Source organism: Oncorhynchus nerka, linkage group LG7 (genome assembly GCF_034236695.1).
Source record: "Oncorhynchus nerka isolate Pitt River linkage group LG7, Oner_Uvic_2.0, whole genome shotgun sequence".
Classification (NCBI taxonomy): domain Eukaryota; kingdom Metazoa; phylum Chordata; class Actinopteri; order Salmoniformes; family Salmonidae; genus Oncorhynchus; species Oncorhynchus nerka.
This window is the reverse complement of record NC_088402.1, coordinates 19901935-19921618: the sequence shown is the minus strand read 5'-3', so window position 1 is coordinate 19921618 and position 19684 is coordinate 19901935. Positions and strand designations below refer to the sequence as shown.

Genomic DNA, 19684 nt, shown 5'->3' with positions numbered 1-19684 from the left:
GCTAGCTCGCTTTAGCTTCATACAGTAAAGCTGGTCAGAATGGCTAGCTCGCTTTAACTTCATACAGTAAGGCTGGTCTGAATGGCTAGCTCGCTTTAGCTTCATACAGTAAGGCTGGTCTGAATGGCCAGCTCGCTTTAGCTTCATACAGTAAGGCTAGTCAGAATGGCTAGCTCGCTGTAACTTCATACAGTAAGGCTGGTCAGAATAGCTAGCTCGCTGTAACTTCATACAGTAAGGCAGGTTGGAATGGCTAGCTCGCTGTAACTTCATTCAGTAAGGCTGGTCTTAATGGCTAGCTCGCTTTAACTTCATACAGTAAGGCAGGTCTGAATGGCTAGCTCGCTTTAACTTCATACAGTAAGGCTGGTCAGAATGGCTAGCTCGCTTTAACTTCATACAGTAAGGCATAATATAATGAACATAGTTTCCTATTCTACAGGCATTGTGGCATACATAAGTACATAAGTGTTTACAAACGTTATCATCTGCATAGCATCAAGTCTCTCTTCCTCTTTCAATATTAGCCACGTGCAGAATGTCATTCACATATATTACCTTATATACCCTATAAGCAAGGCACAATAATGCGCATTCCTCACACTTGCTGTTTAACCAATGGTCACACTTTTGCAATTATCACCTTTCTCTCTGTCAACCAATACATCTTGGAATGTATTTATATGTCAAATGTACCCATGTTTTCTTACTTGCTGCATTACAGGAAAAGTTAACCTCCACCTCCCCACCACCATCACCAGCTAAGGCCCATCACTGGAACTCCTTTCTCCCAGCGCGGGGGGATTCGATGCCAGCTGCCCCTCATAGGACTACCTGCCATAACAGCATCTGGCTCCGAGCTCAGAGATGAGGCCATTCCCCAAACTATTTCATTCTGCATTTTGCCTCTGTTGTTCATTCAGTTAATGAACGACAAAACCTTAAACTCGATTGAACATATTTTCTCCAGATCATGTTTAGTCCAGTTAACCAAACCTCTATAAAGAGGAATATTAGGCTGTATATTAATGTATTGTCACCTCCATCCATTTAGTTGTGGCTTATGTCTTTTAGGAAAATGTATATTTAGCATTTTACTGTAACATTGGGATATGGACAAATAAGACTATTTCTCCTAGAATGTGCGTGAAAACAATAAATGCATTTTGCAATCAAAGCTATGGTAACTTTAATTCAGCTTTCAAAACATTGGCCATGAGTAAACCCCTTGTTCAAAATGCAGTTTCAGGTAGGTGTTTTAGGGGGCGGTGTAGACAATAGTTAGGAAATATAATCTGACAACTCCTGCATTGTGGTTTTTATGAGAACCATGGCAGCCCAGTGAATGAGTTGGGCTGTCAGTCACAGTGCACATGACCAGGTGTGATTTTTTTTTTCTTAGCTTTTTTCCGCCTCAGGTCACTCTGTGCTCTTAAATTACATGCTCCTTTTGTTATAGGCATAAATGCATTGTGTGTGCCACTTCCTCAATGGCTCCCACTTTAGTCGGTGCAAGTTCTCTTGTTTAAGCAAATGTAGGTCAATTTGCTCGAATTTGATTGGGAATTGTGTTTTCTGCTATGTGCCACTCCTGTTCTGTCTGTTGCATAAAGGACTTCAATTTCCCTCAATTTTGTTGAAATATTTTTCATTTTCGATGTTTTTCAAATGTAAATCTTTCCCAACCACAGGAATATTCCTTATTTTACTTTTTGGAAACGCATTGTAGGCTCCTTTTTTTCTGAAAATGTACAGAAATGCGATTCTCATAGTAATTTTGCATAACGGTCTGTTAGCCGTTATCCTCTCTACTGAATAGTGTAATGTGTTTATGTTCCGTACTGTGTGCCACATATATCATTAGGTCTGAGGTTTTTTACATTACATCCGTTCACTTATCCCTTCCAGTGGTTACAGCGTGATGTAGGTTACTTTACCCACAACAGCGTGGTGCAGGCTAGAGGATTTTACCCACCAGCCGACATGCATGCACAAGCAACTCAGTCATATCAAAATGGAGCTAAATTATGAATATGATGAAAAACTGATTATGATAACTTTCTAGTGAGAATTTAAAGATTTTAAATGTTTTTGTTGTTTTTTACCTGCCCAGCAACTGTGAATTGGGCCTAGTTGTTTAAAAAAAAACTACAGTACACTGATGTGAAAACTGAAATGTTGATTTATTTATGTGCACTATCCCAGTCCCCATCAACTAAATTGCATAAATACGTTTCATAGTTTTCCATATCCCTCTTCCAAACGTTTGTCACCCATTTGTTTGTTTTGTATTTACTAAAAATGTAATTACTTCTATTTTCTGAGATGAGGACAGCAGACCTTACTTTATCAAACCCCAAAGTGTGCACTGATCTATCTATCTCGTGAATTACCAGCTCATGACCCCAATTTAGCATCCCATGATTTGTCATAGAAGTATTGTCTCTCGCACCATGAGCCATGCTGCACAGTGTATTAACTATTAATACACTCCAGTGATTGTAATTTACATCGCAGTATGGAGTAGAGATGGCATTGCGGACAACTTTATAAGAATGCTCTGTTGGAGTTATAGCCACCTGCCTGTTCAGACTCAAATATGCACAATAACTCCTCTTCAGTAGAAGGCCCCGCCGCGGGATCTCCGAGATGAATATGTAGATTTTTTTGTTTTATAGTTGAAGATCAAAGGTGCAGTATCGTAGTCTGCGCGGATTAAAATGTTCTTCAAATATGATCAGTTGCAGTACCATATTAGCCTAAATTCAAACCAGGAAAACGTTTACACGGGCAGCCTACATGCAAATAGGCCTGTTATTGTCACATGATTTCTGCTTTGTCACCTGTGTCCGTGTGTGTGCATGTGAATGTGTGTGCGTGTGTGCGTGCGTGTGCGTTTGCGTGCGGGGTCTAACAACTATCATATGTAATAATGTCATAATACAGTGTAATTATTCTGATGTAATCTTATGTATAAAATAATTAGCCTATATTAATAATAGCAAATAATGTATTCGATAGCAATTCTATGTGAATATATGTGAAATTGTGAATATGTATATATTGTTTTGGGCTGTAGACTACAACAGTGATAACACTATTGAGGCATTAAAAAATGAATGTAGCCGTGACTTTTAGGGCACCATTGACATTTCTAGGATTTTCGCACACATGGGATTCCCCCCCCAAAAATATGTCATTTGGCCTCTGCACGCCTAAACAACAGTGGCCTCTATGTGCGAGATGACATGCTAACCCATCATTCAACTCCACTGCATGTTTCATCTGACAAATTGTGCCAATGCAGACCAAAGCCAGAAGCTGCAGTTTTGAGATGTTGCTCATCATTCATTCAGCTGAGTTATATTATGATGTATCTATTTAAAAAGTTAGTGTCTACAGGCCTATACGTGATTGTGTCCATATTTTGCATTTATTGTTGACATTTTTAAGTTGCACATACTAGGCTATGCATGCTTACTATTCTTCAAGAATGGCAAAGAAACGTCTATTTACAGTATGGATATAGAGGATAAAAGACATATAACACCAATTATATTTCAGGAGGTTTGAAAATAATTTAGCTATTGCCTTTGAAGTATATTAGAAGGATATGTGATTTGCAAGTGTTAAACCGAAGGCCTTGCCGCTGTGGCTGCAAACGAAAAAATTACGAAATGAAAAAAATGGCTCACGGCCAAGAAAAGGAAACTTTGTTTGTCCCCCTTTGTTTACCAGGAGGACTTCTTCCTCCCATTTTACTAATTCATTTTAATGGCTTTCAAACTGGAAAATGGAAATGTTGCTCTTGCCCTCTATTTCGACAGCAGCGTCCTGGCAACATAACACTTTTCTATCATCAGGGATAAACGGCATCGAACAGTACATTCTGATAAAAAAAAAATACATGATTGCTGGCCTTCCTGTCTGTCATCTCTCGGGGAAATCCTCTCCTTCAAATCCGAGCTGTGTGCTGTCAGACCTAATAATGCCGCGCATTAAGTCGAGAGAGAGAAAACGCACCAAGAGGGAAGCCACAGTGTTCTTATTTGTCCCCGTCGAAGATAAAAGGTGTTCGGCTCAGCCAGCAGTTTAATTACGATTAATTGCTGCGTAGACATCTTGGTGGAATAAATCGTCCAATTTGTAAATTAGTGATAGGCCTGACTCATTATGCTCTTCCTGTAAAAAACACTATGCAAATAACGTTAGGCCATATTGTGAGAAGGGTTTGTATTTGCATAACCAATATGACCATCACAATAAGTGAATGTTTATCCTCAGTATAGGCTATGTTTTTACTGTTAGATAGACATTCACTTGATATAAACCATCAGGGAGAAAGTCAACCTCATGATAAATTAATTTGATAAAAATGCTTGTTTGTTAGGTGTTGGGTTGGCACCTAACAAATGGTGTTCATGTAGTGACCACTTTCTCATATTGACCATGAATAACCTCAACAAAACAATGTATTATGAGTGTTTCGGTCATTCACAATTTGGGGAAAATTATCAGAAAATCGCTTTAATGGTGTTTCTTAGTTGTTCGTTCGTTTCCAAAGATCGGTCTTAGCTTCAGGCTGTTTCAGTCAACGGAGTAATCATTAAAAAAGTAAACATCGAGGGTTTCCAGAGATGGCGAGAAGAAGAAACAGACGAGCTTAATTTAAAAAATGTGGTTTGTGTGTGTGAGTCACCTTTAAGTGCAGTAGTTTGGACTGTGTTGAATAAAATCAATTTGACTATAGAGGGTAATGGTGCAGCTCCTTGTTAATGTTTAATAATTGAGGCCAAAACGAGGTTTTTTTCGACCACACTAATTGCCAGTCAGTCCCTAGTTGTAGCCTACACCTTCAACTACCTATCCTGCTGTTATGCTCTTATAGAAATCGTAATGTTTGGGTTGAGTCTTCCTTCTATTATATGATTCTGATGATTGAGAAAGATCCCTTGGCTTCAATTGAAATGAGTCAGATAAGTGAGTGTAACACAGGAATGGGCAACTTTGATGGGGTTGGAGGACACAAAAATATCTGAACTCATGAGGGGCCGCAGTTGCCCAAAATAGTTGTAGAGTTAATTTCATGCATATCTACACATTTTGCCATTAAGTGTAGAAAAATGTTGCTGTTTTAACGCTAGTTTGCGACAATTCTACACATTTTTCCATGGAGCGGAGAGAATATATAGCAATTGTATAATTAATTTCATGCACATTTTTTACTTTTAGAGTTCATTTCGTGCAATTATACTCATTTCGCCATGGGTGGAGAGGAACATTTATAGCTTTTTTTGGCTGGGGGGTTGATCCGAGGGCCTTCACCACCATCTGTCCATCCCTGGTGTAGCCTATTCATTTTAACATGTAAATAAACAGCAATGTTTTGTTATTGTGACCGTAATACTGTATAGTCTATATGGATGCCTGGATGATTTACGTTCCAAGCTTTTACCAGAGTCGTGCGTAAAAGTGCGTAGGTTTTGGTGAAGGGTTAGCCTAGCTCTGCTATGAGCAAACAAGGAACGCCGTCTGGTGATGTTTGGGGGACTGCGGATGCTCATTGCTCTCCTTCTGATTGATATTACAGTTGTTAGACAGCTGTGTTTCGGTGACCCATTTTAGACAGCTGCGTGTGGTATCTATCTGCGTTCGCTTTCCCCTCGCCACTTCCCTCACAAAGTAGCGGTGGAAATCCATCGACGCCTGTAAGTCTGTGAAGAGCCTATGGGTTTGAGTTCTGGAGAAGAGAGACACTTTTAAATGCTTCTGCTGGATTAGACTGGCAAGTCCCCACGTCCCAAACGTTTATGAAAACAGAGCTCTTACAATCAAGGAGGTGACTCTGCAGAGATATGAATGTGTTTTCTGCGGGCTACATGTTAACGCTCAATTACGATTAAACATATGTCGATATGTTCAACACAGAGAAAATCGTCACAAACACATGTGACACAAAGACATAGAGACACACACACACGCGCAGACACACACAGATGCGACAGGCTAGCATAAAGACAGGCAGCCATAGTCATACACACATGCACGCATTCACACACACACAGTTCCTTTTCGAAGAGACTTATAAGGCAATAGGCCTTTACCTCAGTAATAATGGTTGATAGTAACCACTGTTATCATTATTATTAGTCTTAGTGGTAGTATTAATATTTGTAGTATCATTATTAGTAGGCTATAGTATTTATTTTAAAATGTGTTGTGTAAGTCGCTCTGGATAAGAGCGTCTGCTAAATGACTTAAATGTAAATGTAAATGTATAGGCTATTCATATTGTGCATTATGTTTCTCTAAAAGGCAGACTTTTTGTGCAAATAACTCATAGCCCATGCAGTTCCAGTTTAGGAATCCATGCCTATTCCCAGTGGTTTGACGTTTGAGTGATTTTAGAGAATGATCTATTACCGTTTGTAGGACAGCTTGAATTAAAGACCACTTCTGTAAATCAACACAACCACTGATTTCAAGCTGAAGGTAAAACACCTACTACTCAGGCCAAAGCTAAAATATTTTTTCATAACTGCCATTTGATCATTATAATATAAACATTTGGTCAATTTGAGGCATAATCTCCCCTGAATTAGGTCCCAAAATAGAAATAGCTATAGCCATTTAGGTATTGAAAAGAGAGCAACATATGTAATTGGCCTATGTATTTTGTACATGTTTGTATGTGTGTATGTAGCTATGTACGTATGAATGTATGTGTGCTCTCACAGTCTCATGTCAGAATTAGAAATTCATCCATGTTTCTCAAATTTCAAATTTGTTCCAAATGTCAAATTTCGAAGTGTTTTATTTGAAGCTTAGGCATTGACTCAAAATGTTGGAATCAGAGGCAGATGCTTGTGCCTATCCACCATCCCTGTCCACAAGGCCCTAGCAAAACCGAACCCTACTTGAAGGTAACAGCACTCACTGTTGCCCCTAGTGGCCGGTTTCCACGTCATCGCCCGAGGTCCTAAGAAATGGATGGACGTCGAATACTGACTTGTATCACGGGTGATCTAGCTGTGTATGTATGTACAGGACCAGTCAAAAGTTTGGACACACCTAATCATTCAAGGGGGGTTTTTCTTTATTTTGCTATTTTCTACATTGTAGAATAATAGTGAAGACATCAGATATAACGCATGTGGAATCATCTAGTAACCAAAAAGTGTTAAACAAATCAAAATATATTTTAGATTTTAGATTCTTCGAAGTAGCCACCCTTTGCCTTGATGGCAGCTTTGCACACTCTTGGCATTCTCTCAACCAGCTTCATGAGGTAGTCACCTTGGATGCATTTCAATGAACAGGAGTGCCTTGTTAAAAGTTTATTTGTGGAATTTCATTCCTTCTTAATGCTTTGAGCCAATATGTTGTGTTGTGACAAGGTAGGTGTGGTATACAGAAGATAGCCCTATTTGGTGAAATACCAAGTCCACATTATGGCGAGAACAGCTCAAACAAACAAAGTGAAATGACAGTCCATCAATACTTTAAGACAATCCAGAACATTTCAAGAACTTTGAATGTTTCTTCAAGTACAGTCCCAAAAATCGGCAAGTGAGGACCGCCACAGGAAAGGAAGACCCAGAGTTACCTCTGCTGCAGAGGATAAGTTCATTAGAGTTACCAGCCTCAGATTGCAGCCCAAATAAATGCTTCACAGGGTTCAAGTAACAGACACATCTCAACATCAACTTTTCAGAGGAGACTTTCTGAATCAGGCTGAATTGCTGAAAAGAAACCACTACTAAAGGACAATAATAATAAGAATACATTTTATTGGGCCAAGAAACACGAGCAATGGACATTAGACCGGTGGGAATCTGTCCTTTGGTCTGATGAATCCAAATTTGATTCCAACCGCCGTGTCTTTGTGAGACGCAGAGTATGTGAACGGATGATCTGCATATGTGTGGTTCCCACCGTGAAGCATGGAGGAGCAGGTGTGATGGTGTGGGGGAGCTTTGCTGGTGACACTCTGTGATTTATTTCGAATTCAAGGCACACTTAAACAGCATGGCATCCACAGCATTCTGCAGCAATACGCCATCCCATCTGGTTTGCGCTTAGTGGGACTATCATTTCTTTTTCAACAGGACAATGACCCAACACACCTTCAGGCTGTGACCAAATAGGAGAATGATGGACTCTGGCATCAGCTGACCTGGCCTCCACAATCGCCCAACCTCAACCCAGTTGAGATGGTTTGGTAGGAGTTGGACCGCAGAGTGAAGGAAAAGCAGCCAACAAGTGCTCAGCATATGTTTGAAATCCTTCAAGACTGTTGGAATAGCATTACAGGTGAAGCTGGTTAAGAGAATGCCAAGAGTGTGCAAAGCTGCCATCAAGGCAAAGGGTGGCTACTTTGAAGAATCTAAAATATATTTTGATTTTTGTAACACTTTTTTAGTTAATGCATGATTTCATATGTGCTATGTCATAGTTATGATGTCTTCACTATTATTCTACAAAGTAGAAAATTGTAAAAATAAAGAAAAAATCTTGAATTAATAGGTGAGTCCAAACTTTTGACTGGTACTGTATGAATGTATGTATGTATACTTTATGAAATTGTTCAGCATCAATATAAGCATATATACTTAATCTGAAAACAATGATGATTATAGCAATTGTGTACATTAAATTTATAGCTTACTACTTAGAAATATAATTGCACCACATCATTATATTTGAAATGTTATGTTTCCTCCAAAAAAACTATAGCCTACGTCCATCATCACACTGTGTCCTCAGACCATTTAAAGCAACAAATTCCAGTGATCTTTCATTATTTTCATCACCTCAATAATCTCTGCTGGTGTACAGCTTCCTATCACGCCTGCGGGACACTATACGTTACATTTCCACATTTCACAGAAAACATGGTCGGAGGTCATACAACTGTCACGGTAGGTAGGTGATGCTTCGGTCTCTCCAAAAGGTCATGAAATATAATGTCTTAACTAATAAAGTACCGAGATAGTGAAGCAACAGCACGGGGAAAGCCCCTTAATGTTTGGCTTGTGCCATTCAAATCCGATTAGATAAGGTATGGATCTGGTTTCTGTCCTGCGTGTTGAGGTGAAACTCGGGATGAGGCATTCAGGGATGGCGACGTCTAGGCTGTTATATCTCAGGTAAAGCCTGTTCTAATTCCCTTATTTACGTTACTAAGAATTGCATTGATTCCTACCTGATTTAATTTATCTGAATAAATACATAAATTCCCATATAGCCTTTACCAAGAAAAATACGAAAAATTGTCAAATCTATCATGCAGAAACATGTCTTTCTCTGGGGTCTCTTACCTATATGATGTCCATATAGAGGTATCCTAAAACGTCTCGTTTTTTTAATGAAGGCCTTTAAAATCCAATATCAAAAGGCATTTCATATATTTCATATCTACCAACTGTCTCTGTGCTTCTCGCTTGGTCCACTGCTGGAAAATGATTATCCGGCTGGGTTGTGCACTTTTTAAATGCCACAAAGTAAATAATAAGCCTGGCAATAATAGCAAGGTACCAAGTTCTTGTTATAGAAATGGAGAAAATTGAAACTAAACGCTGCATTTAGACAACCATTTTTGATAAGAGGATAATTGAGGGCGACACTGGCGTATAATTAGGGGATAATTTATGCTATATACAGTTTTATTCCACCTTCCCAAAATAAACCCAGTCCATAATCATTACAGGCGAATTGTTCTTAATTTTATAGCTCCAATTTGAATGATGTGTGGTGTTTAATCAAAGAGGTTTTGGTTTTAAATGATTGCGACAATAATTGCTTTTTCATCACCATTTTGAAATAAATGAATGCCACACTTTGGGAAAAAACGTGTTGACGATAATGAAAAAATAAATAATGTGCCTATGTGAAAGTAAATTTAAAGACCGTTTTATTGCATTTGCATTGATAGTTTATATTGCAACAGATTTAGCCAAACCGCAAACTGTATAATTTGCATGTATTTTATACACTCTTAGAAATAAAGTATCTGAATTGAACCCACAAAAGGTTCTATGCTTGCTTCATATATGGCACCCCTTTAGGTTATATATAGAACCGAAATTGGTTCCATATAGAACCCTATATGGAATCCAAGGGTTCTATGTGGAACCAATTTTGATTCAGTGAAGAAGAACACATGAGGTTCTATATCGAACATTTAGGGGTGCCATATATGAAGCAAGGAATATAATCCGTTTTGGTTCTATCCAGAACCTTTTTTTCTAAGAGTGTAGGCCTACTGAATAAAGGATTAACCACGACATCCACTCTTCCTGCAATAGGACTGCATTGTTGTTGTCATCTTGTTGATTTGTTGCATGTCATTTTCTTTGAATAACCTAATCATTACGACAGTATGGAGATTGTGTCAGTATATTTCCAGGGTGGTGATATGATGTGTTCAAAATTATATTCGTTCGTTAGGCTAAATCAAACCGTGGGCTGTGCGTAATTTTGGGTTGAGGATTAATCCTTAAACAAATTGACTATTCCAAAGGGCTTCTATAATTATTATACAAGCTTCTTGCGTTTGACTATTGTCTGTAGGAATTAGGTTATCCTAGTTGTGGCTGCGGTGGGAGTTGGTAAGGTGGGTTAACTTGCGCTGAAGTCTCCGTGAAGCACACAACTGATGACGTTGGGTTGAATGACCAATCGGAAGGCGCTGCCCTTTGGAGACAAACCATTTTACTTGTAGTGTCTGCATCAAGTCTGGAAGCAAGGACTCAATTTTAACAGAATCCACCTTAAATCTCTGCCTTAACTTATGCCCACTTTGCGCCATACCGAGCGAGAAAATCAGAGGAGGAAAAAAATCGAAGAAACTGAGAAATTCAGGTGTTAATGGGACAATATCTGTCCGTTGAGGAGAGAGAGACAACAACACAGCGAGAAAACCCATTTGGACTTGAGAGAGGGGGTGAGTGCTCTCAAGGTAGAAAATTTGATGATGACCATGACTACGATGGCTGACGGTCTGGAGGCTCAAGACTCGTCAAAGTCAGCTTTCATGGAGTTTGGTCAGCAGTCTCACTCACAACAGAGCTCTCCGTCGATGGCCGCCAGCCACTACCCGCTGCACTGTCTCCATTCCGGGTCGCACCCAGCTCACCATCAGCACGATAACTCTTCGTACTCCGGCACCAATTCCTACAACAGGTCGCTACCGTACTCCTACGTGAGCCACCCCCACCACAGCCCGTACCTGCCGTCCTACCACAATAACACATCTGGCGGCCAGGCAAGGTTAGACGGCACAGGTAAGACGCTTTCCTCCTACTCACGTAGGAGTACAGTAGCGAAATATGCTGTACGTCGTTTTCATGAACATCGATAAAAATGTGAATGCTTATTCGTTTCTTATCAAATCGGTCAAGAACGAGATAAAGCTAAATAAACGTCCAGCAGATCATTGAATTTCGAATTAATTTTGAAATTGTGTCTGAATTACATGTTATCTGTTGACTCGTTTTTTTTCCTACATCGATGTTTATTTCATGGTGTCTCTTGCTTTAGAACACTCCCCCAGATTCCATTCTATGGCCATGCTTTGCACAGGGTATAATGACAAAAGAGGAATCCTCACGAATTATTATTGGAATTAGGCGGTCTACTCGCTTTGAAAGTTGTAATTAGCATTTAATTGACATGTCATTATGAGCAATATTCTAAATATGACAGAGGATTCAAAGATTATTACAATCAGATTGAGCAAATGTGACATGTGAATATGTATGAGTGGTCTGGATTGAATATAACTAAATGTATCATATTTTCCTTATTATATAGGCCTATTTAGCCATTTAAATTGGAACCTATTATAATCTACGAAATGAAAAAAACATGATTTGGGGATTCTTAACAATTTGTTGTGTAATATTTTTGGTGTTATGTTAGTGGACTAACATTGCCCTTTTTTGTTGCAGAGCAGCAAAAAACAACAGTCATTGAAAACGGAGAAATTCGTTTCAACGGGAAAGGCAAGAAGATTCGCAAACCTCGGACGATTTATTCTAGTTTGCAGCTTCAAGCTTTAAATCATCGTTTTCAGCAAACACAATACCTCGCCCTGCCAGAACGCGCTGAGCTGGCAGCTTCTCTCGGACTAACACAGACACAGGTATTTTCAACACAGGAATGATTATACAGAAGGGTATACATTATGGTATTATAATTAGCCATTTATTATCACGTATTACTCGTATTATTATTAGGCATATTATTAGCATGTATTATTATTATTACTAATCAACAATTGCTCTGGGATCTTGTAGATGTTCTAATAATATTAAACATTTATATTGGTCTATAAGCCTATTTATTAACATGTCAATGAATACATATATTAATGATTGTAACATTATCTGTTATCTGGTCTTCCGTTGCCTTCCTGTTATCTCGTGCAGGTAAAGATATGGTTCCAGAATAAAAGGTCAAAGTTCAAGAAGCTGCTGAAGGCAGGTGGCAACCCGCACGAGAGCGACCCTACTATGCCTAGTTCCATCGGCCTGTCTCCCCGCTCTCCAGCAATTCCTCCCATATGGGACGTTTCAGCGTCCAGCAAAGGAGTAAACATGGCGGCCAACGGCTACATGCCGGGTTATTCTCACTGGTACTCCTCCCCACATCAAGAGACAATGCAGAGATAGACTGCGCAAAGGGCGGGGAGGCCCGAGGCCTGACTCGAGACTTTCGAACCTTCATAGTTTTACCTGCACAATTGATTTCCATCAGCCTCGAGACAAAAGTGTTGTCCCGATCGAACAGAGAGATTCCTTGGCGAAAGGGTCGGCTGCTTGTGAAGGCTACTTGGGGACAAAGTCTCTGTGATATGACACACGATAAAGGAACTAACCGTATTAACTTACCAATGACTGTTCAGTGGGATTGCCTTTGTTATGCTTTCATTCATGTCAACATCTGACTGTCAATATACCAAATATAGGCCATCACTGACATTTAGCCCAACACTTGGGCACCGAATGGACTACACTTGCGGGTTGAACATTATGCCATCTTATATTGTTGAAATCTAAAATTCACTTTGACTGAGTGTTTTTCTCGAACATGCAAAACAAAGCATTCTCTCTGTATATATATTCATCAATTTTAGTTGTACATACACTTTTTATGTTTTGTCTTTCATAAATGGAGTAAACCTTGAGTTAAAACAAAGTTTCGTGTTTTGTACTGAAAGATAACATGATTGATATATATCATACATGACTGATGAGCCATTCTTTGTCGAGGTCCTATGGACGTTCTAAAATGTAGGTCCCATAGGTTTTTCATTCAAATATTACAGGCTATCCATCATAACACTATGTTTCCTCTTCATAAAATATAAATGTCCAATGCACTGCAAACGAACAAAATAGCCTATAGTCAAATACATTAAACAACACTTGAGGAAATGAACTTACCCTGTTCCCGCTTTATCAATTTATCCCGCAAAAGATGGTCGCTCCATGTCCAGTTCATCTTGTGATTTTCTGCCTCAATTATTAGAAGTATTGACAAAATGTTTTTCTCCTCTCTGCCCGTCCTAAAGCAAGACGCTAAATGCCAAGCTCCACGGGATCGATCTTGAACAAAGCATCCAGCTGCAGTTCCGTTCAATATGAAGGAGATATTTGGGACAATTTATGTGTTTTATCCAAGTGAGGCTTTTTTTCCATTCTCATAAATGCAGGCATAATTAGGGTAATTTTTGATGCAAGCCCGCTGATTACAACGTTTTTACCGTCAAAGATAATTACCTGTAATTTTCTACCACTTTTAATACTAAAAGGCATCTTTATTTGGATCTGAGGTAGCACAGACGGAACAAAAGAGGGAAATTATTAGGTTATTCATATACAAATTGCTGAGAGCAGTGAACGTTTGGGATATTATCTGAAATTACAATGTTGAAAAGAAGAATGTGAAAGTGTCTGCAGCTGTCAAATCGTGGATGCCCCACTGGCACACAGTTTACCTGCATGGGCCCCACTTAACTAAAACCTACAGGCCCTATCACCACCATATCTATATGCCTATATTTGCAAATATATATATATAGTCTGATTTATTGGCCAAACTCTCATAAACAACCTTTCACTTAAAAAGTTCCTATATTTACCGAGAGTAACTCGTAAAGCAGAAAAGTGCGTGGTGTGCGGAATTTCTTCTACGACAGTATTTTCACACCCAAAGGACTGGCCGCAAATCACTAGCTTTTACAATAAATAAGCTTATATCGTCATAAATCTGTCATGCATTTTAAAGGCTATTTTGAAAATCGTTGCAATAGGAAGAGTCAATATGCACCAGAACTGTGAAAAGGCTCAAACAATGCACAGGTTTAATATTATGTAACTCAATTGATTCATATTATATGAACAAAAATATAGAGCTCAGATATAAAGCGGCTGGAAGTGACAGAGGGAACAGAAGACACAATGAGAAAATCAGAACTAGAGCTAGAAAGGGTGGGTGGGGGTGTGGGGGGTAAGGGTGGGAGGGAGGAGATGACAACACTCCTGTGTGGTTTTCTAGCCAAGATATAGATTGATGCAATATGTTCCAGGATAACCTGATCATATTTGATCCGTTTGGCTTCTTGATTGCAATTGATTATGAAATCTGAATTGGCAAAGGTTCTCTTTGCATATAGGCCTATGGAAATAACAACAAGACAATGTTATTTCCATAGGCCTATATGCAAAGAGAGCCTTTGCCAATTCAGATGTCATAATCAATTGCAATCAAGAACGCCTGACAAATACATCGGCTAGAATGAAAGTCAAAGTCAATATTTACGGGCTAGTGTTGAATGCATGCTTCTCAGATTTGATCCATTTTCGTTGTTTTATTTAGCGCGTAAGACATGGGTTATTTATAACCTAAATAACCTAAAATAAGATAGGTTAAATCCTTTAGCATAGGCTATACAAAACAAATGCAATCGGTATTTGTTGGATACGAAAGTATCCAACAATCTTTCATCAAGTGATTCACAGAGAAAAAACCGCCTTACCTTCATATGATTCTTTAGCCTACAATAGTGTTAGCAGTGGTCAAAAAGGTTGGACTTCGAATGGGAACACTGTCTGCAACAGTACACGGTTCTAGTGCTCGTGGTTGAGTAAGCATATCCAGGTGTGAAAGTGCTTGAACACCCCGGTACCTCTTATATATTGCCTGCAAAATTAGCTGTTATTACTGTCACTGTTTAGTGATGGTGAGCTAGAAAAAAAAGCATTCTGCAATCAAGAAGCAAGCGCATCTTTGCAAATTATAGATAATTGTCAATGTCCAGATTATGATAATGGAGGCCTAATCCTGGAGTATAATTATTTTTGAGTGTTACGGTTGAAGCTGTCCAGTAAAGCTAACTGTCATTATTTAGACTCGATTTGTAGGGGAGTGGAACATGTTCAGTTGGAATTTAACGGGGCTCTTGATATAATGGCATGGTGCGTGTGTGCGTGCGCGTGTGTGTGTGCGTGCGTGTGCGTGTGTTGGGGTACGGGGGGCGGAGGGGGCATAAACAGTAATATGAAAATCAAACGTAGAGTTCTCGAGCACTGGCAGTGTAATTATGGGACCACGTGCACTACGTCGAGGTTTCAGATTAGCGTTCAGCAAACCATTTTATTTTTTGCACAATGATTTCAGCTGAACATTCCCAAGTGCATTAGTTGTTTGCTACGGCTATATTCAGCCAGGACAGTCGGGTCCATGGGAAAATCAGAGGAGACGGGCATTCAGTTGCATGCACACCATGTTAACATTGGTGTATTGTGTATTATGCATTGATATCCTTAGGTCAGATGCTTCGCAACATTATTTTGTTTCCAGGCCAGATGTAGTTTGTGGTAAACGTGTCCTCTCCCTGTGTGTGTGTGTGTGTGTGTGTGTGTGTGTGTGTGTGTGTGTGTGTGTGTGTGTGATTGTTTCTTGGTTGATTCGTTTATATATGCATAATGATAACATGTTTTATGTAAAGTCTGGAACAAGAACCCAATTACAACACATGCATAGGCCTTGATTTTCGCTTCAGTGGAGTATAGTTTGTTTAGTGATATTCAGTGGCAACACTCGTTGTAGGAGGCCTACTGATGGTAGCTAATGATATGTTCAAATGTTGAAGATTTTATTTTACCCGGAAGGTCTGACGGAGGTGGGCTGTGGCCGGGAGTGGCAGAGCTCTGGAGCCGGTTTGCCCCCACAGGAATGTAAATTGTCTCAGATCTTCGTACCGCCCATTCGCCTCCTCTCTGCCAGTCAAAGCAACTAATTCTAGGGGACAAAAAGAGAGCACGGCTGCAGACTGTCTGCCAGACGGACACCCATATTCTTTGGGGGAGGTTGGAATCCAGATGCAACTCCAAAACACGAGACTGAAATGTGCTAACATGATTTAAATAATAGGCATAATAATAATACATGTATACTAGAATTAACCTGCAAGAAAATAGTATCAACAACAATGTCTGTATCTTTACAATAATCTGATATAAATCGTGTGAATTATTGATTATTTTGTTTGGTTTACATCTCGATCACCACGGACAACAAGAAAAAACGAAATAATATGTTTTGTTATGACTGTTTAATAAAGTAGTAACAACAGCATACCAGTCCTTGAAATGTTGTCTTTCAGAGGAACATCAATAGGCCTTTACCTGCAATCAATTCATCCACATGTAACTGGATGTCAAAACCAATAGACACTCATAAACTATGATGCTCTCTTCGATACGGTTCTGTTTTAGTCCGTTATGGATCCGCTCAAAACATAATGTACTCTGGGCATGTAATATGCGCATAACCATAAAACAGGTTGTAGTACTAAACATGAAAAACTACATAACATGACATAAAACAAATCTAGGCTAACCTTTTGGCATACCAGCAGGTAACTCCCCCTGAGAATTCCGGCTTGTTGAAAATGAAAAATAGCCTAATTGTAGGCCTATAGCTTAAGGTCAGTATACCCATCTCCGTGTTGATAGTTTTGTCCCCAAATTAATATTTAAAGTCAATCACAAATGTGCACAACTGACCAAATATGTCACGCAGACAGCCCAGGCAATTTATCTCGAGTTTGATCTGTACATGTATTTAAAGTGTCTCAGAATGTGGGCAAATTTTGTAATAGTAAGGTGTCATTGATTTTCAGTGCGAACAGCCTAATCGTGAGGGAGGACTTGTGGGTAGGCTATCAGCAATTGTTTTTGTCTAAGTCATAATTCAGGAGGGTGTCATTAAAAGTCTCTAGGTTGCATTGTCGGTTTAAAACGTTTAATTTGTCTTCCAAAATGCAATAAATTACATGCACACATTTACACATTATACACGTTCTTCTATGACTGTCATCAATACATTGCATATTCCTCTGGACATTTTAAACACGAGTCCCATACAATGTAAATATTTGTTGAACTGGGTTTCAGTATAACGTCCCAGATCCAAGAACCAAAGAGTGCTGTATCGAGTTGGGGGCCTGGAGGTGAGAATTCATGGCACCAGCCGTGGAGTACCAAGATGCGGAGTTTTCCAAAAAGGTGGAGGCCGCGGGGATGATGTTCTGCGCCTGGTGGCTGTGAGGCCTGGACGGGCCATGCGTGTCCCAGACGGCGGGGGACTGCGGAGAGTTGCATGCCATAGGGTCGCTGGAGCTCGGGCTGTGTTCCGGTGGAAGCTCACCATTCTTCATAATTTTCTTCAGTTTCGACCTTTTGTTCTGGAACCAGATTTTGACCTGAGGATGGATTAGAAATATGTCAAAGTGAGTTAATAAATAACATCATATTAACATCCCAAAATGCTATTATACAAAAGTATGCATATGAATTAAGCCTTCAATAATTGTTCAAGAATTCATTACGTACACTTTACGCATTACATGTATGTTGTAAACACAATGCAAATTTGAACTGATAATTTTGATTTAAAAAACTAAAACAGAATGAAACTGAACACTCAATGACATTTAGAAAAGTAACCCATTTACCTGCGTTTGCGTGAGTCCCAACGAAGCCGCGAGCTCTGCTCTCTCTGGCAGCGCGAGGTACTGTGTGTTCTGAAATCTCCGCTGCAGGGCAGCTAGCTGAAAACTGGAGTAGATTGTCCGTGGTTTTCTGACTTTCTTGGGCTTTCCGTTTACCATCCTCACTTCAGGTTCTGCTACTTCTTTTTCTGAAAGAAATAAATCAATTGTTTTATCTGTGGTGTACTAACAAAGTATTTGCATAATACAGTCATATTTCCTGGGTATTGCATCTATTTCAGAGCGATCAAATCAAGAGGACATCTGTCGATTTATAGGCGGATATTGAAGCTAATGCGTCTCGCAAAGAATCTAACTGGTAAAGGAAAAGTACGTCCTTTTTACAGAATAACTTCGGTGAAAACTTTGTGCCCCTTTTTACCAAATTTGATTTAAAGAATTTTACCATGATGGAAAAATAGCCTACCCCAGTTTGAAATACACGCATGTAAAAATCGTGTGAGGTCGAACACAACACAAATTTGATTCAATAATAATAATAGCCTAATACAAATACAATAAAACATTGTGTAATTACCTTGCGGACTTAATGGTTGTGGTTGTACTCTGCTATAAGTTCCAGCATATTGGTGGTAAGCAGAGGCTGTGTATGCGCTGTAGTCTGGGTATGTTTTTGCAGGGTAATTTCCCGCAGATCCGTTTACGCCGTGGTACTGGTATTGATAGGCATTGAGAGGTTTCCCATACGAGGTGGAATTAGGCGAACAATAGCCATGGTGCACTGCTCCAGCAGGGCTATAGTAGCCAGAATCCGTGGCCGTAGACTCGGGTAGCGTAGGGGATTCCTGAGACGGGTGGTGCATTGTGGTGGAAACCTGAAAAGGGTTCTGGAAGTCGGCAGGTTTGAAACTCGGAATCCTTCGGTCGAATACTCCAGTCATAGTTCGAAAGCAGCAACGTTAAGTGGCAGTCTAACTCCAATGAGACGTCTGAAGACTGACTGAAGACTACACTGGCATTGTGTGATATGTGCTTACACCGACGGGGTCTCTCGAACTTCTGCCAGCCCCTCAGCAAAGACTTGGTTAAATCCTAAATTGCGCTCTTACGCACTGCAGGGAGGATCTGGTTCCATTGGCCAAGGCGCGTATACAGCATACACCCCAACTCGCTCGACCAGTTTGCCATAGGCGATATACGACTCAGGCTACTTTGTTGTGTTTTTACTATCAATCAAAACGGGCAATTAAACTGGGTGTCATGTCATCGATTGACATTTTAGGGTGGTAAATTGCAGTTTCCAAAACGTCTACAAGAATATATCAGTCTATCATGAGCTTCAGCATTAAAACATTACGACTGTTGTGTTGCCTGCCATTAATAATTCCGTTTTCGACAAGAAACGAAACAAAAAAATGAAATGACTACAGTATTTATCTTAAAATGTTTCATGATTGGACTTAATGCAGAGACAGAAATTAAACAGTTTCGATTGCCACAACATAAAATGCAGGTGATGCAACGAACAGATAAAACTAGATCTGTGTTTTACTTGCATATTTATAAATGAAGAAGAAACAAGTGTTTTTGTGTGATTTTACCCCATATTGTCAGCCTTAAAGGCCTATACGCCCATTCATTTGTAGGCCTATGTTCGTTTTA

General features: G+C 39.6%; 2 protein-coding genes across 2 annotated transcripts; one reads left to right on the top strand and one right to left on the bottom strand.

Annotated features, from left to right (window-relative positions):
• The first annotated feature begins 10637 nt into the window (after positions 1–10637).
• Positions 10638–13189, top strand: LOC115132688 (homeobox protein Dlx6a-like). The gene is made up of 3 exons (XM_029665412.2): positions 10638–11285; positions 11952–12145; positions 12432–13189. The coding sequence occupies exons 1-3, from the start codon at positions 10973–10975 to the stop codon at positions 12672–12674; spliced, it is 750 nt and encodes a 249-aa protein (XP_029521272.1). The 5' UTR covers positions 10638–10972; the 3' UTR covers positions 12675–13189.
• A 3422-nt stretch (positions 13190–16611) lies between these two features.
• On the bottom strand, positions 16612–19107 carry LOC115132687 (homeobox protein Dlx5a-like). Its single transcript, XM_029665411.2, has 3 exons — positions 18600–19107; positions 18026–18210; positions 16612–17773 (listed from the first exon to the last, which is right to left on the bottom strand). The coding sequence occupies exons 1-3, from the start codon at positions 18961–18963 to the stop codon at positions 17462–17464; spliced, it is 861 nt and encodes a 286-aa protein (XP_029521271.1). The 5' UTR covers positions 18964–19107; the 3' UTR covers positions 16612–17461.
• Between the last annotated feature and the right edge of the window lie 577 nt (positions 19108–19684).

What these genes read in the sequence shown, in the direction of transcription:
- LOC115132688 (XM_029665412.2), top strand. Translation starts at nt 10,973, where the DNA reads ATGATGACCATGACTACGATGGCTGACGGTCTGGAGGCTCAAGACTCG. An exon ending in GGCAAGGTTAGACGGCACAG is followed by an intron (nt 11,286 to 11,951) that starts GTAAGACGCTTT and finishes TTTTTGTTGCAG; the next exon opens with AGCAGCAAAAAACAACAGTC. An exon ending in TCGGACTAACACAGACACAG is followed by an intron (nt 12,146 to 12,431) that starts GTATTTTCAACA and finishes TATCTCGTGCAG; the next exon opens with GTAAAGATATGGTTCCAGAA.
- LOC115132687 (XM_029665411.2), bottom strand. Translation starts at nt 18,963, where the DNA reads ATGACTGGAGTATTCGACCGAAGGATTCCGAGTTTCAAACCTGCCGAC. An exon ending in ACAACCATTAAGTCCGCAAG is followed by an intron (nt 18,211 to 18,599) that starts GTAATTACACAA and finishes TATTTCTTTCAG; the next exon opens with AAAAAGAAGTAGCAGAACCT. An exon ending in TGGGACTCACGCAAACGCAG is followed by an intron (nt 17,774 to 18,025) that starts GTAAATGGGTTA and finishes ATCCATCCTCAG; the next exon opens with GTCAAAATCTGGTTCCAGAA.